General features: G+C 45.5%; 1 protein-coding gene across 1 annotated transcript in view; it reads right to left on the bottom strand.

Moving 5' to 3' along the window:
• Window positions 1-20,938, bottom strand: part of LOC148819178 (sarcoplasmic/endoplasmic reticulum calcium ATPase 2a) — a 46,510-nt gene extending 25,572 nt beyond the window's left edge. Inside the window, exons 1-5 of the mRNA XM_088936117.1 lie at window positions 20,241-20,938; window positions 19,330-19,347; window positions 19,112-19,194; window positions 10,908-11,012; window positions 4,144-4,282 (exon numbers count right to left, since the gene is read on the bottom strand). Coding sequence (XP_088792243.1) covers window positions 4,144-4,282; window positions 10,908-11,012; window positions 19,112-19,194; window positions 19,330-19,347; window positions 20,241-20,358 — 463 coding nt within the window. The 5' untranslated portion in view covers window positions 20,359-20,938. The remainder of the gene's footprint in view (window positions 1-4,143; window positions 4,283-10,907; window positions 11,013-19,111; window positions 19,195-19,329; window positions 19,348-20,240) is intronic.
• Window positions 20,939-21,802: the final 864 nt, after the last annotated feature.

Raw genomic sequence — 21,802 nt, 5'->3', positions numbered from 1 at the left:
GGGAGACGGAGGACTGTAGCAAGGGCACTTCAGCAGACGCGACAAAGCACATCATTAATCCAACAGCCAAAAAAAAACGGGAAAGCGCTTCGCAATTGGATAGCTTCTAAAAATAACATTTGAAAAGATTTTTTTGAAACTTGCTATTCCTTTTCTGTGACGCATTTCAAGCGGCCCGCACTCGGTAAACCTGAAATGGAACAGACTGCTAAACAGGAGCCTTGTTTGCCTGGAGTCTGCAGGCTAAAGCTGATGCAATTGTTACCAGCTAGATTCTCAGATTAGATTAAAGGAGAACAAATGGGTTCTGTCTAACGCAAATGAATGGATGGGAGGCTGCCTGAGATGAACCAGGCAGTGTGTGTGTGTGTGTGTTGCTGGTATGAAAGAGAGCTCCTCTGACTGGGTTTATACAAGAGAGTCACATTCTGCATGGTGTTTAAAATTCTGTTCATGAAGCGTCTCCCATCACCCGAGAGAGCTTGTGCCCGTGTCCTCTGCCGTGCCTGCTCTGCTGCTGCCTGCGTCAGAGCAGGATGAGAAGAGCAGGGGGGAGAGTGGGAGGGGGGGCAGCCGAGTCCCCACGCGCGCTCACTTTCCGATGCAAACGGGTAGAAAATAGCTCAAGCTCAATTCCTTCGCCTTTTTTTTTTTTATTTACATGGGGGGGAAAAAAAAAATCCATGAAACTTTTCTTCTGTCTCTTGCCTCCGGAGCTCTCTCAGTGACATTTGCACAAGCCTATGCACTGCTGATCAGCCGCATGAGAGAGCTGGCTGTGCTACAGCGGGCGTGTGCTGGCTGGCAGGTATGGACTTATCCTGCATACGCAAAACAGATTTGTTTTGGGTTCTCATGGGGAAACAAAACAAGAACGTATTTCTAAGAGGACACTTTATTGTAATTACACATACCTGGATGATAGGTAATAAAGAATGCCCTTTCAAATTTAAAACCTTGTCTTTAGGTATTGGAAGTGTATCTATAGCTAACAATTTAAGCCCCTTTAGCTAGTTATATAACCATACTCATAGCACCGTAAATGCAAATACTGTACATCAGTCACTGCCATGAGGTCATAAGCAGGGCCAATTTTTGGTTCATACACTTACAGTAACTACATTACTGAAGCAAAGAGCCAAGAAGTTTCTAGGTTAGGATTCTGATCTAAGTGCACTTAAATTAGGAACACAACCTCACATGAACTGAATCCATATGCTGCCCATTTCCTGTGAAACTACATGCTTATTGGGACATTACAGCTATCAGCCACCAAAGCTTGTCAAGCTAATGACCGACGTCAGCACCTTGCAAACTGGCTTTTCAGTTCACTGCCTGCTCACACTGCTTATTTCAATGCACACTGGAAGCAATCAAAGAGAACAATCATGCTTCCTAACTTTACCACTATGAATTGCGCGCACACAAACTGGACTCCAGTGTGACAGGACCTTATTTAAAACATGCTGGTGAAATTAAAAAAAAAAACAGGCTTCACAAGCATTCTAAAATGTGCAAGCTGTAACTTCAGAAATGTCTCCAAAAAGTGTTTATGGAGAACAGTAGCTGATCCTCAATATAACCTATATAAATTCTCTAGGTTATTATTCATTATAAATAACCTCCAGATTTACTTTTGGAATAACTGTACTATTTAAGCAATGAAAGGAGTCCCCTAAAACTGTGTGCCACTCTTTAAAAGCCCCTCAGAATTTTTTTACTGCTACAGTCATGTTTTAGTTCTGGGTGCAAAAGAACCTTACTCTGTGAGCAAACAGACCTAACGGTCTGGCTGCTTAGAACTGCCACCTGCCTCCTACAATATCATGAGGAAAGGGGTGTACTTGAAAGACGAACACTGCACCACCATATAACAAGATGAGGAATTCTCCGTTCCCACACGAGCTACGACTGCCATCTCACTACGGATCCTGCACAGGACTTTGGGGGGGGGGGGGGAGCACGACTCCACATAGCCACTATGCCTGCTGTATCCGTCTGGTTACACATCCCCAAACATTTTTTCACTTTTTTTTTTTTAATTCTCAGGCTGCCTTACTGACTCGCAATTCAGCTTGTATTCATTGAGCCCACACCGTCTTGAAGTCGATCTCATCTGCCAGAGAAACTCCAACTAAAGGCAGCTAGCAGGGAGTTCCTCTGGCAGCAGAGTGATGAAACACAGACAGCAGTGGGGAGCCCACGCCTCTGCAGAAACACAAAACCTACTGACATCCTGGGAGCCAGAGCAGTGGAACTGAAAGTTTCAAAACCTGTCAGGAGAGAGAGGAAAAAACACCCGAAGGGCACGTTGCTTTGACATTTTAGCAGCACGTGACATGATCCATGACTTTCTCTTCCCCCCACCGACAAACCCTGTTTCTTACCGAGACTCCACAAATTAGTATCCATCCTGCGTGTCTGCTGTAATTCGACTGTGCAACATTGTTGAGAACCTGTCACTGTTGCTAAGACTGCTCTAACAAAAAGCTTCTTAAAACGGCACATTTAAACACCCAATAATAATAGCACAATCAAGATGAAACAACTAGTAGTATTCTCCATTTTCCGAGTTTATTCTTGATGTTCCTTAAGCCTTACCACTGGGCAATTGTAAAAGCACCAAAAAAATCTACTGATTCAAAAATTTCCCTTCACATGCATGGAGCTCTCAGGCTCATCGAGCCCAGAGCACTTTACAGCTGACTCTGATCACTGGCCCCACAGCCAGTTCAACACACACTTCTCTCCAGCTGCTGAACAAAATGTCAACAGTATTCTTACGTGGTTAAAATTAAAACTGTTTCACTGCATTCTACAGCCATCATACATCAATACAACTGGATTATAGGCAACCAGTTCTTCCAAATATTTGCATTCTAGAAATAAATGGAAATAGCCCATAGGAACACACCTAGTCAATTAAGTAATGGCACTAGTGACCTGCGCTTTCCATTGTTTTCTCTCAGAAGCCCATTATAAGGCATGCACACTTATCAGTCATAATTAATTAAGGGAGTCAGTGTACCATGCTCTGAAAAGCCAATACAACTCCAAGGTCAAAAGCAGGTCAATTCAAAATTCCCCCAAAAACCTCACAAATCTGAATTCTAAGGTCTTTGAAAATAAATTTGTAAATTGCAATAAAAGTGTATCTGAAAGTTCTCTTTCTGTAAATATTTACTGTGCAATATTTTATTTAAACTTATTTTTGCTCAAATTCAGTGATCAAAGCTTATTTTACGAATCCTAACATACTGGTAAACTAAAGGAAACTTTCCCTTGCCTAGGTACCAAACAAAACCAGCCTGGAATGAGCTCGTGAGAAGGGAAAATGATTTATCCGAGAGGACAAGGAGGAGCAGCACTACTTCACTGCACTTCCGACAGATGGAAAAAAACCCTTCAGAACAATCTCACCTTCTCACTAGCCGGCATTAGAAAAACCCCTAGAGAGAAGGGGTGCAGTGTACATTCACACAGATTAAGGCAAACCCAGCACAGTACAAAACTTCATAGAGCTCCACACCCCTCACGCCCCCTCGTCTCCAAGGTGACTCTCGCAGAGCGGCGTGCTTCCAGCTCCGCTCATCAAGCCGCCCGCCCAGATGACAAGTCTACTACAGGCGGGCAGGGGCGCTCAGACCTCCGGAAGGGTTTTCCGAGCTTCAGTCAAGTACCTGTACAGCAATGACGAAGCCTCCACTCAAAACCTCCGAATGACAACTCCACTCAAAACCTGCAGGGGGCGGGGCAAAAGAGCTGGATCTCCAAGGGGAAAGGAAACCAACGAGCCAAAACAGCCCACTTTCATGAGCGAGGACCTCCTCCATCGGGACGGAACGTGCTTCTGGACTCCAGACTGGACGGCCCACTCGACAGCTGCCCAGCTGACTGCGGACCCCCCACATTCTCAAGACTACTCTATTACACTACGCAGGCTGCTTTCTGCCATTACTGATGGACGCCTTGGTTAACGTGTTTCAGGCCTCTTCACTTTCACAATCAGCTGGAATTAAGGCACATTCAAGGCCTGGAGGAGCAAAACGCCCCAGTGGAGAGGAAGGCGAGCCCTGAGAAGGAGCATAAAAGGGACGACAAAAATGGTACGTTTGAGATTGGCGAAGACGACGACGCCCCAACCTGCTACTTCCACGATATCGCCAGGGACGATATCCCGGGCTTTGATCCGCTGGACGCTCTTCCGGTCCTGCCGGTACACTTTGCCCATCTCCGGCTCGTACTCTTTGAGGGCTTCGATGGCATTTTCAGCATTCCGTTCCTGTGGAGCGAGAGAGAAAACCAGCTTTGAACCCCAAAGTGCACGGTCACGGACTGCCACTGGCAGCTAAAGCCGAATAGGGTTAATAACCAAGACTGTCACTGCATCAGCGCATGGAGAGCCATCTACTTGATGTCTTACAAGCTGCAGACTCATCTTTAGGACAAAACCCTGGGGCTGCACACATCAAGCTTGCTTCCCTGAATACAACGGAAGTACAGAAAGTGGAAATCAGGCCGATTGTTGCTGGTGAAGCAGAAAGCAATAATACATGCAAGCATGCCAAGCTCTAAAAAAACAACCTCCTGCTGCACTAAGCTTCTCTGCAAATTATCCGTCCTGCCATTTCAAGAAAAAATAAAAAGGAAAATGGAAAAGGTTTAGCAAAGACGTTTCAAGTGAATTTAAATTCAATATCACTACCTTAACAGAAAATCACAGACTTTGCACGGATATGTATATAAATACATCTGTACACAGTACAGACACACAGGGGTTTCAACTTTCATTCTGAAAATAGTTTAATGCATTTGAACTCATTGTTAGCATTCTTAATTCTTGCTTTCAGAAACGCATACAGATCATTAAAAAGAAAACAGCTGACAGGGAGAGAAGTCAATTTCTGACACCTTCAGGTCAAACAACGGCCACTGTTTGTACATAATGAGCCATCAAGTCCACCATCTGCTGGGTAAAATCTGAGGGCATCACATGCTCAACCAGAGGGAAGAGCATGAGGCACGCTCAGCCACACTGCTACAGCCTGGCTGCCTCTTGGCTTTCTAAATAGGTCAGGTCACTGAGATGCCTGCGACCTCCTGGAAGCTTCCTTTCTCAGCCAGAGGAGCATCAGGGGATTGTGGGAAAGCTGCACAAAGGTGCCAGATGGGGCCGAGAGTCATCGCTGAAGTCCAGAAAAGCCAGTCACAGTGAAAGACCTTCTGAAAGCTAGTGTTGGCCTGCCATGATTAAAACAAAGGCTATCACAGCGCGGTTCACAAGATGGCATCTACCCAACATCCCCAATGTTAAGAGATTTTTACATCATAGCATCAAACGTTAATGATAGTTTTCATAGGTAAAAGTTACCTTCTGGCGAGTGGATGACCAAAAACCCACCCATGGGTAAAAGCATGGAAAAACCTCGGACTGAAATAACTTCCATAGCACCCTAAGGGTCACCTCACTATCCCTGCCTTAATGTTCTGTCCCACAATGCTCCGCTTACAAGTCCCATTTACCATGCCAAACGCGTTGTGTTGAAGGTGCACCATCGAAAAACCCTGCTCTTACCCGACTCACGTACTGCAATTCTCGTGGTTTGGATACAAACGAGAAGCTTGAATCGGCTAGTCTGAGCAAAACGGGCTTATCAGGATGTCCACAAATAGCTGAAGGAAGAGACATCACATACGGCAGAACATTTTAAGTCTTGATGTGGACGTAGCCTTTTCAAAATCACCTCACCACAGAGCACACCCTCCCTCCCGCCGCCACTGAACTCTGGCAGCTCTCACAGGGGAGGCGATGGATAGGAGCCAAAGAGGATTTAGAGATGGACGACTATCACGGCGACATTCAGTACTTTCTAGTTTCAAAAATAACCCTGGCAAATGAAAGGAAAAATGTGAAAACTATTTTGAAATAATGCTTCCAAGCCTTAAAGGGAGAGACTTGGGCAGCACATGATGTGAAGAAAAGAGGGCAAAACTACCTGCGATGATGCTATTCTTTTCAACATAAATGCAGATTCCGATCATTACTTCTGGCCTCTTGCTGTACAAGGCCAACTGCTGTAAGACACGGACAACAGGGAGAACCTGCCCCTTGACGTTCCTCAGAACGGTACAAACAGCAGTGCCCCAGCTCCATGCTCTCTTTAACGCTGCGTGCGTTTGGAAATTAAGACGCTGCAGAAGTCAGGCGAGAGCAACGCCTTTGCAACAGCTCCCTTTACAGTGTTCTCAGCCCGCTGACTTTGAAGCTGCCCCTCCCTCCTGACCGCCAAGCACCAAGGGGTAAAGTCCACTGGGGCGTCAGCTTGTGCTGTGGACGCGCAGCTGCCTAGAAGGACAGACACCGGCAGGGGAGCGACTTCCTGCTGAACACAAGTGCGGAGGTCGGGGGCGCACAGCTGAACTCTGAACCCAGGGCTTGGCGTCTCTCATTGCAACAGCAGGACAAGAAACTCACAAAAGGGGCGTCGGACTGGAACATCGATGCCAACATATCACCTAAACCTACCACAAGGGACATCAAGCCAATCTGAACTAACATGCATTCCTCCAAATATTAAATATTAAATTGCTATTGGGTGGAAAAGTGGTGGTAAGGGGCATGGTGAAAGGATGGTAACCTTCCCTCAACCACAACATAACCTGGTACAGGTGAAATTGGTCCTCAGTTATAAAACAAAGTTGCCACCTCTTGAAGTATGCTATAGAATTATCCAATGCCGAGTGGTCTCAAGCTCCAAACACATGGTAAAAGCATGTCATCGTTTTGACTACTGCTGTACTCGGTTAATATACTCGGCACTCTGTTCATATGCCAACAGTTGGCTACAGCATAAAATATTTTCACAGTACCGTGGAAAGTAGGTCTCATTCACAGTTTTACCAAAGCACACAACTATAGAATTCTTTAAAGAAAAGTTAAATAAGGTCAAACAAAATATGTACTGCAACGTTCTAAAAATATGTTGTGCATCAGAACTAGTGGCATACATCTAAGAAAATCTGCACAATGTGAAGAGTCAGATAAAAAGTATGTTTTACAGAAGGTGCAAAAGACTATCTTAGATGGTATTCCCCCAGGTGAAGGTTGTAAAATCTTTCTCTCAGGAAACTCTCTTTAAATAGCCAGTCAGTTCAAAGGAGGAAACCTTCCATCACTCTTGGGTTATCTGTCCCTGTACAGGGAAGTACTTCACTGGCTCTTTTCGGCAAACGTGTGGATTGATTGCGACAAGACCATTCACACGCCCCGGACAGGATGGCATGGTCCACTTCCTGGGTAACACGCCAAGATCAGCACCCCCGGAGTACACAGCTGGCAGGCTTCAGCGCACAGCAGAATAAAAAACAAGCTGTGCGCTGCCAGGACCCTCACTTTCACAAACCCAGGGTCTTGAGCGCCGGTTTTAAAAGGAGACCCGCAACGACTGCCACACAAGAGACGTGGCCAATCCGATCTCCTCATTCACAAAAAACGCCCTCAGCTCCTCTCGTCTTGCGTCATGTAACACGGGCCCTAGGGAGAGCGACCTTTCCCCGATTTCCTGCTTGACAAAGGGTCCACGAGAGGTCACTCCATCTTGAAAGCAGAAAACCTCTGAGAGACGAGATTTATTGCGACCACAAATCTCCCCTGCATCCTCCGCTGGAGTCCCTCCAGGAGGCTTTGAGGAAGGCCAGGCCAGAGGCACCAGGCCTCACTTGCGCTAGAGCCAAGCCTTCCAACGATCAGAAGTCACAGAAGAGTCTGAATCGTGGCTGGAAAAACAGCGCTGGGGAGCAAGATGCCTTCTCTCATTCCATCGCAACTTAAGGTGCCATTAACTAAAAACTGCGGAGGCATTAAAGGATGACCTTTGTTTCTCTGTGGCTTTGACAATAGGCAGAAAAGCTGCGCATCTGCTAATGCCTAGAAGAATGAAAAACATTTTGTACAGGGGCAAGTACGGTCTCACAAATCAAAAGCCACCTTATGCTTTGATACACCAGCATTGACTTTGCACTGTCACACGGCTGGAGGATAAAGGCACCCTGATCAAAATGCGATGGGACAAAAGGAGAACCCGCCTGGTGAAAAACTGCAATAGGAAGCAAAGCATAGAGCATCACTGGTGATTGGGAGAACTCTGCCCCTCCGTTTTCAAGTGGTTACAAACTGTTCCAAGTCGCAGGCTCCGATAATCACACCCAACACCCGGAGGGGAGAGATCACAAGCTCTCAAGGTTTTTAGGAGGAAACCTAAAAAGCAGCAGCCCTCCAGCTTGACCTGGGGGTTGTATGGGGGAGGTGACTGCTGGAGATGCTTGTTCAGCAGCTACTTCTCAAGATCTTTTGCACAGAAAGAGTAAGCGATAAGAACGCTCCTCGGCCCGCAATCACATTTCAAACACTAAAACAAGCAGATTAGCTGCAGCTCCAGTCCTAATCAAAGGGATCCTTACTGGCTTTGGTTTCATGAAACAAACCTTCCTATCAATGGCAAAAGCCCGTTTTCAATGAGCTTGGCAAAGTGGGATATTAATGAGCTTTAAAGCTTATGTTTAAGCCCTGCTGCGTTTCATCCAGAAGACAGAGAAGGGACGGTTTGTACAGTAATTCAGCAGTAGAAAGGGATGCAAAGGATGAACTGCAAGAGGATCCTGTGCTAGTACAAGGACTGGGCCTCCTCCACTACAGCATTCCAGAGATGCATTTATTTTAGGCTACGAATCTAAATAAACCTAAACAAAGCTTAAGACAAATCACCGGACTTTAAATTTGATTTGCCAAATAAAAAATACAGCTGAGGACATAAACCTTCAAGTATGGGATAGGTTGAAAAACTACAGAAAGACTATTGGTCTTGCAAGACATTCAGTGCACATGAATCATTAGTAGCTGCTTTCCAAACAGAGGTTAAAATCAGCTATAATTTTAAGAAAAAAACCTTGCTGGAATTTGGTTTCATAGCAACCCATCTAAAGATTCTAAAATGCCTCAATGACCCAATTCTAAGTTCTATTTTCAGAAGTCTTTTTTTTCTTGCCTTCCCCATTGAGGCTCTGAAGACTATTTCAGGGAAACCGGGGAAAAAAAACTGTGATATGACATTGCAACGTCCTTCTGTGGAGATCAGTTCTAGCAACTACATAAACCTACTGCTGCTGAAGCAGCTGAAAACGAGGAGGTAAAAAGTTAGGGATAGATATTTTCAGCACTGGGAAGAACATGTTTATTAACTAAGCATTGCTTCCTATTTTCGTCTCACCTTGGTTTTGAAAATCCTTTTGAACGACTTGAGCAGCAGGTCTGTTTTGTGAACAATGCAAGCGTTTTTTTTTACCGATATTCCCTGCTGCAGGTGAACAGTAGTCTCTGAATTTTTACGCTTTGAATGTCTCTCTCAGGCCCACAGCCAACTTCTGCCACAACCTCCACCTACTGATTTATTCTCGAACCCATGTAGATTCTGCCCTACTCCCTGTCCACTCATTTCCCAGCCTGCCCACTCAATCACACCCAGTTTAGATTGCCCTCTGCCTTGGATCAGATCTCATTTACCCCTTCTCTTCAGTCATCTCTTCCTTACTCATTAGTCATAATCAGAGCCCTCTCTCTCTCTCATCTCACCTCTTCCTGCTTCTAATCCCCTTATTTCCTCTCTCCTCAACACCTCCCTGGTCCCAGACTTTTCATACAAACCCCACCCATAGTCCCTCATCCCTTTCTTAACTATCGACCTGTGTCTCTTCTTCCCCTTATTGTAAAACACTAAAGCCTGCAATGCTCCATCTCATTCCAAAAAAGTATCAAACCTGAATTCAGCTGCTGCAATGCTTTCATCAAACACTACAGTTAATACCCGTGGGTACTCTTGCGTTTTTCCATTCAGTCCTTACCCCTGTAGCTCCCATGGACTGTTACAGATTTCAAGAGGGGTTAATGGGGAGTGTATGAAGATACGAACAGCACCAACTATGAGGAGATCACAATGATCATCTGATTCGCTTGGTTGCCAATAAGCAGCATAACAATCCATCTTCATCAACATGCTCAGTCAAGAAACTGATCTTTCCAGATGGGCCCAGAAGGCTTCCTAGATTGCAGAGGAATCTAATTCTTGAGTGCTGCTAAAGGATAGGGGATCAGTGTAAAGCAGTGGTTTGAAAATTACCCAATTGGACTCGTTATTCAAAATACACCCTAAAATTATTAGGCAAGACTACTGCATCACAAGACCAGGGAACATTTGTAGCTCTCTGTAGACACACTGTGTTTCATGGATGACAGTCATATCCCAGCTGTGGTGCAAACATATGATGCGTTCAAGCACAGTTAATCTAGTGCCAGAAAGATGCCCGTTTCACACTTCCTGCAAAGATCAAAATGCCATCGAGAGTGGACCTGGCTTCATGGTAATGGAATGCATTCTCACATTGGCCCTCAAGCAGGACACATATGGTCACAAGGTGGCGTTGCCTAACCAACAAGTCTGGAGTACAGCTAAACCCATTTTGTTTACATATATTTGATTTGAAACAAAGGGAAGCTCTGCGCGATTGGGTTAAACACAGCGTAGCCTTTTCTTTGCATTTTATTTTGCTCACGTTTACGATGTGCCATTCCCATTACTAACAACAGCAGGAGATTAATTTATAAGATGAAGGGCCTGTCATAACTATAAGAGCACCATCTGTATAAATACACATTCTTATTACACACATATTCAAAATGAGAACTTCCATAGTGTACAACCTGAAAGAAAAGGGATGAAAACAGGCAGAAAACCCATAACACTGTTGATGAAAGTGGTACAAAGTCTCCGACTCTCCATTTACATTTGAAGATCCCACCCAATATAGCAACAGAAAGCACCCACCCCTGCCTGGAGAGTTATTGATTGTCTTACCTGCCACACTCCCACAATGGCATTGGCTATTAAAATAAGTAGGATCACAAAAGGCTCCACGAATGCTGTGATTGTTTCCTCTCCCTCTTCAAACCAGGCTAGCACCTAAAAAGAAAGAGAGATCCTTTTAAAACAGAAACTACAACTACATTCTGCTACAGACCTCTTAAATTTCAAAATATTTACCTAACATTTATTGAAAACTATTTCTGAAGCCATTATGTAAAATAAAACCATAGAGATCAGGATCAAACGGAACTTTCTATTGAATGACTCAAATTTAACTTCTACTTTTCAGAGGCGTGACGGACACCTCTTTTCAGGCAAAAATGAAATTCAGCAATGTGAAACTTCCATAATTGTATTTAATAAATGGAAAAACCAGAGGCTGAAATCACTAGTGAGAACCCTTAGCTCATTATCAAGGAGTGTTTTTCAAAGTTCAGAAAGCTCTATAGCTCTTAATTGGCAGTTTCTCTAAAGGTCTTAGTTCTTCTTTATCCACAGTGCCATCAGCCAAAATAACAACAAAAACATCAATGGAAAAAGAGGAAGTATGAATGAAAATGGGGGAAAAAAACAACATTCTGGAAAGAATGAAATGTTTTGCCAAAATGACTTCCAAGGGGCACGACAAGTGAAAGGTCTTGACTTGGAGCAGAGATCACGAGTTCAGGTCTTGATAACCTTTTGTTGACTTGGGTCCCTAAAACAGCAGCTAGCCAAGGCAAACACTGCTGGCTTAACAGGGACTCTGCAGGTGTCTTCAGCTGCGTGAGCCTTCCATTAGGATGCTTCATTCTGCTCCCTGTGTGTTAATAGTGTTATTAGTGTTATTATAGAAAGATGACAATGCACGTTACAGAGGCAGTCTATGTCCCCGGTCCATAGGTCAAGACGTTTAGCACTGGGGCTCCCTATTCTACAACAGGGAATTCCATAACTGCGGGTGCAAAACAAACAATTGAAAATAATGGCACAGACATTAACAGAAGGATTTTAATTAAATTTTCCCCAAGCTTGCCCAGTACTGAGATTATATACATCTCTAATTAAATATGCTTTAATTCGAGGTCCCTTCCCAAGTCTCAAACCTGAGCACGGACTCTAGTTACCTTCCCATTAGCATCTATTCCTTCCACAATACATTTTACAGTCTTGTTTTACTCTCACCGACTGCTACTGAAGCCTTCTTATACAAGGCTGTTGTAAATATGCTCCAGAAACACAAAGGGGCCCAAGAAGCACTGACGCATTCATAAACACCTCCCTTCAGCGGCTTGTCCTCCTTGAAGACACGATGGCAGACGAGCTCCTAAAAAGGGTCTGATGACTGGAGATCTGCATCACTGCACCAGCTGTCAATGAACTCAAGGCAGAAATTCAACCAAAGAATCCCTAGGAAGTCCTATGCACAAATGAATCATCGTGCTCCTCCTATGTTGCCAACAATACTGACGTCCTTAAAATACCATTTTTTGGCATCAACAAAAAGACTGGGTGACTGAGCATAATCAGTATCCAAGGATAAATCTCAGTCAGCTTCAAGGACAGCAGGCTGATCTCCTCCAATTCCATCCAATCCACAAACCGGATGCCTAGGATGTTGCCGTGTCCTAATGGCCACTCCAGAAATCAAGAGACAAAGGCAAAACAGAACAGAGCCCACAACCTACTCACTCCAATGTCACAGCACTGCCAGTAGGATGATGCTCTTAACAAGAACTCCTGCATATTCCACTGCCCCTTTAAAAGCTACTCGTCTTCAAGTGCCATAAATGTGCATAAGCATTGTACTTTACACAGACTGGAGTTTTACCATACAAATTTATCGTGAAAATGCATAAGGACATGCACTTAAAATACAGGAAAACTGTATTCTACTGAATAAGACATTCTGCCACAGCCGACGATGATGCTGATGTATGGCTAGCTTGAGCAGCTCCAGAGACACCTCGAGCACCTTTCCTGACCAGAACAGCCCCCCAGTCTCAATCCTGCGGGACACCAGTGGAACTTGTGGATCGGCAGCAATCACAGGCCTGACACACGACCAGGACAAGGCTGGGCTATAAATACGGTTTAAAAAGAACACATGCCCTACATGCCCCATTCCTGTCCTTGGAGCACTGTTCTTGCTCCTTGTAAAGGCCCATCATGCTTCCTGAGTTTTCGGCCTGTGAATATATGAACACTTGGGTAGTTTAGACCATCACATTCCCAACCAAATGCCCATTTGCAGGATACTCTGTCTAACCCGAGCTTCCCAACTACCTGTAACTTCTAGCAAACAAGGGGACTCTGCTAAGGCATGATATCTATAATACTTCAAAAACATGATATGAAAAAAACAGCTATCTGTCAATATTTTTCACCATTTCACAACAGAGCTGGCTGTGCATTAATATCTGCACATTTTTTCCTATAAAGTACAAAAGCACAATGATTATAGTAAAGCTCCAATGAACTATAAGGAGCTTCCTAAGGTCTTAGTAACGAATCTTAATTAATTTTATGACTTGGTCTTTCAGGATTTAAAGCTATTGTTAGCAGGCCAACAGCAGTAACTGGCATATAGCTAACCCGCTAGCTCCAGGTTCCAGCATCGTCAATAAATAACTGAAAAAACTTGCCTTGATTAATCTGTAAAGCCCCGATGTTACTCTTGACTAAACTTCTAACATCCAGAATGATGCATAGTCATATCATTCGTAACAGTAGTAACTGTAAAGTACTAATAGCTAATTGTTATCACAGAAATAAGGTTTTATAAAGTTAAAAGGCTGGGAATACACACATTCCTAATACAGCCCAATTTCATTCTAGAAGAACACTTCAAATCCTCAAAACCCAACTTTTCACAGTAGTTTCATACAGTGCCATTCCACACCTTAATTACATTCATTCGAGATAATGTTCATCTTTCCAAAAACTGAACACTATTTGAAAATACACTTCTGTCTCCTTGCGCTTTAATCACCTTTTCACCCGAAATCTTTGATTCTCCAACCTGTCGGGGTTTCCAGTCAACACTCTGGGTTGTGTGTTCAGTCTGAAATTCTACTCAACCACACACTGGGTACAGGAAAACTATTCTCCACAGGGAAGGTTTCTACAGACTTGCAAACAAAACACTAAAACAGGGGAACAAACAGCAAACAAAGACCAGGTTAGAGATCCACCTGGCCGACCACTGTTAAGAAACAGCTCACCTAATTAAATTAGTAAAGGGCGTCGCTTTTTAATTAGACACCTTCTGCGACAGCAATTCAGAAATGCAAAACATCCACTATGCCAACAGTCAAATATAGGCACACCTGATTAACAGCTGTTTTAACTGGCCTTTCCATGCCACACTCTAGCAGGACAAAAACAGCACAGGAAGCCCAGTTGTTTCAAGTATGGGAACCCAAAAGCTTGGCACAACACATGCTAGACGTTTCTATGAAAAGCACTGCTGTGCACACAAGGAAAATCCTTTCCTACGCTGCCCATGAAAACCCAGCTGTTACTCAAAACTAAAAAACTTAGTGAGAACAAATCCTAAACCATTTAAGCCATCTAGCTGAATTGCCAGACTGGCTGAACCTTTTTCAGCAGCAAGATAAATCTATACCCTCCGCACAATTATAAGGCCCGAAAGCAGCTAATGGGAAGCAGCTGAAGGAGCTGACTTTACAGCTAGACCATTAAAGAGTCCAGTAGACAAAAACAGCCAGGTACCCACCCTCTTCACCTGAAAGGGTTCTGCATTCTTCAACAGATACCCTGCACTAAACTTTCTCAACACTCTGTCACGACATCCTCCACAGACCATTCTCTCTTTCCCCCACCAAGTTCCGGATTCCAGAGATCTGGCCACTCTTTCCCGTTTAGTGTGGGAAGTAAAAGCAATCCGTTTTATCATCTCTGGATCAAAACATCAGGAATGCCGAAAACTCTGATTCCCGAACCCTGGCGCCATGCCACTGCATGAACAACTCCGTCAGCAAGGGAAAAAACTGCTTTTCTAAGTAAATGCACTATGTGTGAATATGCAGTATGCATGAATATTTAATAAAATTAACTGTCCAACAGTCTCTCTTCTATTGCTTTGTGCTTTAAAACCACCCACACATCCCCTGAGCTGCTTCAACAGTGTCCACATCTGCGTTCCGAGTTTATTATATAATGGACATCAAGAATCCCTGGTCTAAACAGACCAAGGTTACTCAACATATTTTTACATTTTTCTTAAAACCGTACATTCAAACGTAAACAGGGAGCTGTTTTTCAACTGTATGGAGGAGGACTGCACGCTACCTGAAAGGAAACACAGGATGACAGACAATAGCAGGATTTATTAGCTCAAGTCCTATCTGAGATTTATAATCATGTCTGAAAAGACAGAGGCTGATTTTGGAGGCAAAAAAAAAAGGGTGACTTCACAATTAACTGTACATGAACCATTTTCCAACTGAGAAGTCTAGGGCAATGCACATCCATACAGTCAGTACACATACATAACTGGCATTACAACTACAAAAGGCAACATTTCCACAGATGAATAAGAGTTCAGAAACTCTTTCCTCCGCGCCAGTTCTCATCTTAATGCTTCTTCTCTCTGCCACTCGGCTTTGTCTTCTTGAACACCGTCTTACATCATCACCGTGCCACTCCTTCCCAGCAAGAGCCAGGACAACATCTTATACTCAACTTGTTTCTGGGGCCGTGTTGCACCACGAAGTCAAGACTGAGACGCACCACAGTGCCCGCCTGTAAGCCGCTATAGGATTTTATTTTGGACTGGGGCCTGAACACGGCTGCGTTCTGCTCAACTACCGTAAGTTCAGTAAATCATCAAGTGCAGACGAAGTGGCCAACACTGAGTGGCTCCGCTTCCCTTCCAAGGTCAGTGCCCAAATTTGGTCAACCTGCGTGCCCCCTCTCACCTCCTCCCCCCTCATCACTCAGAGAGCTGTCAGGAGCAGACACTGCCACCTCGCTATCGCAGGGGAGGGCATGCCAGATGACTGGAATGCCATTTTCCAACAGTGGCCAAAGATCCCCCTTTTGCGCAACAGAACAGGCCCGGCTCCCACACCATCCCTCTGTGGAGGAAAGCTATAAGAGGATCTCAACGATAACCGAGTACAAAACCTACCACTCAAGATGTACCGTACATCGACGGGTTGTCACGGGGCCAGTCATGCAAACTGCGTCAGCCGTTTCTCATGGCGAGGCCCTGTAATCTGTGCTTTATCCAATGAGCCCTGCACGATTAGCACCTGAACTTTATTTATTAGGAAGGTAAATGCCAATTCAGTCGTTTGTACCATGCCAAAACCATACAAGAAGCAGAGCACAATGTGGCACCAGATTTCTACAACTGCACGACTCGCTAACAATCATGGCCTTCGTCTTTTTTGTCTAGAAATGCGATACGTCTTCTCATATATCGATGCACGTCTCTCTCTGCCAGAGCCTATTTTGCTTCTAGGATGCAATTAGTTATTTTCTTCCAGTAGAGCGAAGGACAGAACAAGGTTACTCAGGCATGCCTTCATTTCAATCTTACAGACCACCACTGACATAATTTTTCAAATCTTCATGCTATTCTTCCGATTACTAATCCTTAGATCCAATAACTAGACTGTCCAAGTGTTTCAGGTTCAATCAGCCTAATATTACACAACAAACACTTAACCATTAATACAAGACAATACCTCAGGTTCTGCTTATACAGGTATCACCTTTTACATTCGAGATCCTTACAAAAACGTGCAGTTAGACATAACGTAATAAGCCAAGTGCATTGTTGCTTCTTTGTCTGGCTCAGCATGTGCCAACTAAAACCCCATTCCGGTGAGCCCATCCTGCATTAGACTTGTCATCAATTCAGGGGGAATTACAGCATGGCCTGGATGAAACTGGCCCAACCCCCAGGCAATTACAACAAAATGCGAGATCTCGTCACAAGTGCACCGAGAGCACAGCAGATGAACGCGAGCCAATCGGCAGCTCAGCCAGCCCCCTGCACTTCATGTCAGCCCCCGGTAACCTGATCCTCGTTCCCCGCTGTCGTCGCCATTCCCCAGAAGCGTGGCTTCTTCCCAGCGGTGTCAGCCGTCGGATCTGCAAGAGCAGCTTCAAACAGGGCACACACATCTGCGCCCATGTCCTCGGAAGGCTCTGCTAATCTCCTCGCTGCCGTCATTAAAACACCGGCTTCCTTGGTATGGCCATTATTTTTAGCCTTCCTGATTTATCAATGCCGTTTGCCAACACCCGACAGTACAAGTGTAACCAAGGCAAACATTTATGCACCTGTGCTGCTAGACGCCAGTTCGTTCAACAAGCCCACTCCGACAGCCTCCTTGCACAGGGAAACCAAACTCGTTTTCAAGCCCCCTGGCCTTGTGATGGGATGCCTAACTTCTAACTCCTTACATCTGCATAGAGGCTTTCATGCCAGAGCACACGAAGCATCCCACCCCTCCATCAGTGTCCCCAGTCACCATCCTGGTGCACCAGTTTGAAGGCTGTGGTCCAGATGGAAGAGCGCCACCACCTGGTCCACTTAACACCTGCCGCTCAGGGGTCCCACCCCGGCACTGCCCAGGCCCAGCCTCGCGAGAACACCTGCAGCAAGCCGGCGAAGCTGCAGTTTACCGGGACCCACGCTCTGTGAAGTTCAGTCACTATATTCATTCACGATTATAATGACATGTATCCTCAGTAAACTGACAAACGAATGAAGACGGCAGGTGGGAATGGTATTTCCGCCAAACAGAGAAACCAGACAACGACGGCCGATCCCTGAATATAAACCACTGACTCCGCCCAATGCCAATAAACAAGGGCGCGATTTTCATTTTTCGGCCAACTAAGCAAATCTATATTAACCTCACATTTTGAAGTGACCACTTGTCACATTACAATACAAGCATCATCAGGAGATTTGTCAAGTCCATTAAGCCAAGAAAGTATTTCCTGGTAACTTTTTTTAATACGGAGGACTTATTTAACACTACTAATTCAGCTGTCATACCTGAAGATCAAATCTGTGAACAGCCACCATGATGGCTACACTCCCTTGCTTATACCTAACCTGGCCTATTCTACTGAACCCACACCTCAGCCAAGTACTTTGAATATTATCAGCCACAGATGTGGGCGGTTTAAAAAACTAGGTTAGAATCTAAATACCCCGACTGGAAACTGGTCTAACTCACATTAATAGCACCAGGTTCTCTAGAGTGACATTACGTTTACAGTGTTACAGTAGGCATACCACTGGAAAAAGGTTTAAAGTTCACTCAGGGACAACGTAACTTGCGAAGATTTAGACTTAAAAGTTTTAAGGCCTATATTTGGGCATTTCTGACTGCGTAAGGAACAGCTGATGTTTAAGCAATAAATCCATACTGCCACAGAAGTTTCCAAATAAGAATAAATTTCAGCAAAGAACAAAATCCCTCAATTCCACAGTAAGTATCCTTCCAGACTCATGCGAAAGGCTGTGATAAATAAATTACTAGTACATTAGGGCAGTGTAGCACAGTGGGTGTGCAGTCACTGCTGGTGCAACCTGAGTGAGGTACTTGACCCCAGTTGCTCCAGTCCTCCCAGCTGTAGAAGTAGGGACCAGCATTGCTGGGGGGGGGGGGATTCCTGAAAAGGACTGGCCTCCTATCCTGGGCTACTCCTCAAAACTACACAATTCATACCTGAGCCCATCCTGAACTTTACCTTTCTACCTTCGGCAAACGACGAGAACCAGCTAGTGAGGTTAAACCGAATACCCAAATATCTGTCAGGAAGAAGCGTGCGCAGTTAATAAGCGAGAGCTAGACAAGGACTGTCTCCTCGACTAATTCTAGAGTTCCTACACAAGGAGGAAAAGGTGCAAAGAGCATAAAAATAAAACTGCACTCAAGATACATGCAAATTACGCACGCCAGCATTTGCTTCAACATAAAAAGTAAGATGTCCACCAGTTCTGGGCCTAATTCATTTACAGTGAAACATTTAGAGCTGGCTGCTCAGGTCAAACACCTGCAAAGCAGCCAAAGGAAGTTTTAACAGCATGCCGAGAGGCTGAATCGTGAAAATACCCAGGATAGGTCGGTGATCTGTGCCTTATTTTTTTTATTGTAAGAGACTGGGATGGAATTACGACTCTCCTTTTGATACTGGGTGAAGGCTTCGAGGCGCATACTTACGAAGGATATACAAGCTGCCAGTAGAAGAATTCTGACTAATAAATCTTCGAACTGCTCGACAACGAGCTCCCATAAGGATTTTCCTGCGGACAGAATAAACAGACAAATTCAGAGTGGGGCGAGGGGGGGGGTGGTGGTGGTGGTGGTGGAATAAAACGGAATGAGCCCCTCCCCAAAAAAATTTCAAAAAATATGAATAAAACAGCGGTGCTGCTTACCTTCCTCGGCTGGCAGTTCTGTAGTTGCGTGTTTCCAAGGAACAAACCAGAAAGAGACCGGGGAGGAGGAGGGGGGGGGAGAGGAAGAAGAGAGAGTTACACAGGCAACAAAAGATCAAAATCTCCGTTTACACAACAACGCTAATAAGATATGCGTTTTGTTGACATCTGAAACACTACCCAGGACGGCTGTGCATTAAGACCCCCCGCACCCGCAGTGGCAGGCGTGTGCCGAGCCGTGCCCCGTGTCGCTACGAGGAAGTGGGTCCACGCCGAGGACACGGCGAATCGGCGGTGTTGCAATGCACAGGGCTGGTTCAGCCGAGTCATGCGCAGGGGCGAAATGGGTACAAGCGCCGCACACGGGCGGCCCGCAACCCAGCCGCCGCCGGCGCAATGAAGCCGAGAGGCGGCCGGAGCTGTTCGCATCCAGCCCCCCCTAACCCGGCACATCCATGCCACCCCACCTGCGCTTTCGATAGACCACCGGGCTTGAGACGAGAGAGGGAGAAACGTGAGCCGGGAAGCCGCGTCCGAGGCCCTGAGACGGCTATGCTATTCCCCCCAACCCCCCCAACCCGCTGGAACCGGGGGACAGCCGCAGAACAGCCCCCTCCCCTCCGAAATCTCCGATTTTCACCCACCGATTCGGTTATCTCACGCATGCAAGGTTAATGGCGAGCTTCCCCCCTTTCCCCCGATAAGGTAAACGGATTAAAAACCCACGAGGTTGTACATGATGACGTCAGCCATTTTCACTATCCATTTTTGAGCATGCCGGTTACTGTACTATAACCTGGCTGCATAAGACGGGCCTTGCGCTGCGTAAACATAGACCACTACCCCCCCCAAAAAAAAAAACCTAACACATATTTGTATGCATAAAAGACGTCTGGAAATGAAACCCTTACCGTTCGGTCCCCATTTTTCTTTATTCTTTTTCACCTGATCCAAACTCAGCCCTGTGCTCTCATTGACGTTAAAATAGCTATAGACCTCCTCCACAGTCTTTGTGTGCGCGTTCTCCATGGTGGAAATGCTCCCTGTGAAGACACTTTCTTTTTTTTTTACTTTGTGGACTCGGCCACCTTTCCGTCCGTGTCAATTTCGCCGCACGTCCCTCTTTCGCGAGGGAAAAAAAAACACAAAACAAAACCAAAAGGCGTAAAATACTATAAAACTAGGCGTTCACATAAAGAAAACGTCCGGTGGTTGGGGGGGAAAAAATAATAATATATATAATTTACGTATAAATCCCGGCACTTATTGAGAACGAAGAAAAAATGATGCGTGTGTGACTCCCCAGCCTCGGCTTCTCTTCCAAAATGTTTTTTTTTTTCTGTGTGCGTTTTGCCGACTTAGGTCACGTTTAAAATTTAAAAAAAGAAAAAAAAAGAAACCGATCCCCCTCCCCAGGCCACTTTGGTTAAGATGTCTCCTTTATTCCCAGAGAAGCCGGCTGCAACAGTCGCCCTCCGTGCAAACACACGCTTTTTAATGGAGAGTGCAATCCTAAGGCTGCCGTGGGTGCGCGTCTGCCCGTGTTACAGCCGCTCTCTCGTCAGTGGCTCAGCCCGTCCAGCGCCACTCGCGTTTTATTGAAAGTGCCTCACTCGCTGCTGCCCTTCTCGCTTGCTCCGCATGTGGAGTGCGCTCATTGGATGGAGGGAGTCCGGAAATCTGGTGGGGCTGGTTTTTTTTTTCTCTCTGTGTGTGTGCGAGTCGTCGCTCTCCGGCCCCTTTTCTTCTTCTTTTTTTTTTGAAACTCGCTGCGATCAGCTGATCTCCACGCTTCGCCCCAGCACACGCCGGCCCCTCGGATCCGGGAGCGGTGACGCAGACGCGTTTGCGTTAACCTTTTCGGCGGAGGAGGGAAGGGGGGGTGATAGGATCCCGGCTCTTGGCGATTTGTCCGGTTTTGTTAAGTCTTGCACTCCCACCCCCCCCCCCTCCTCCACACATCCACACACGCTGCCTTCCCCTGGGGCACAATAAGATGTCTCCACTCGCAGATCTACAGGCAGCGCCAAAATGTGCATGTATTTTAACTGGGGGGGGGGGGTTCGGTTCCAGTTTTAATTCCAAGGTGCTGCTTCTGACGAAAAAAATATGTTTTGGGAAACGACGGAGCTCGAGTTCAGATGCTTTGGCAGGGGAGTTTAATTTGTATGCCATTTTTCTCTGAATAGCCTCCGTTTTTGGCCTTGGAGGTGATTAAAGACTTTAGCTCCTATCATCCTTCAAACCTAGAATGGTGTGTGTGTGTGTGTGGGGGGGGGGGTCATTTGCTGGGATTAGCGAACGCAAATGTCATGCTGTCATGCTATTACAGCCAGCTAGAGTTATGCGCCGGGTGTCAGCCTTCGCTTTGCTTATGTTACAGCTCAGGCGGCGAGGTTTTACCGAGAAGTTGTTTTCCAGATACCCAAGCAGTTATAAACCCGGGGTCAAAAGTACGCGACAGCGCTGTGAT

Source organism: Atractosteus spatula, chromosome 17 (assembly GCF_055471065.1).
Source record: "Atractosteus spatula isolate fAtrSpa1 chromosome 17, fAtrSpa1.hap1, whole genome shotgun sequence".
Taxonomy (NCBI): domain Eukaryota; kingdom Metazoa; phylum Chordata; class Actinopteri; order Semionotiformes; family Lepisosteidae; genus Atractosteus; species Atractosteus spatula.
Note: the sequence above shows the minus strand (reverse complement) of the source record. Positions and strands in the feature narration are given on the sequence as shown.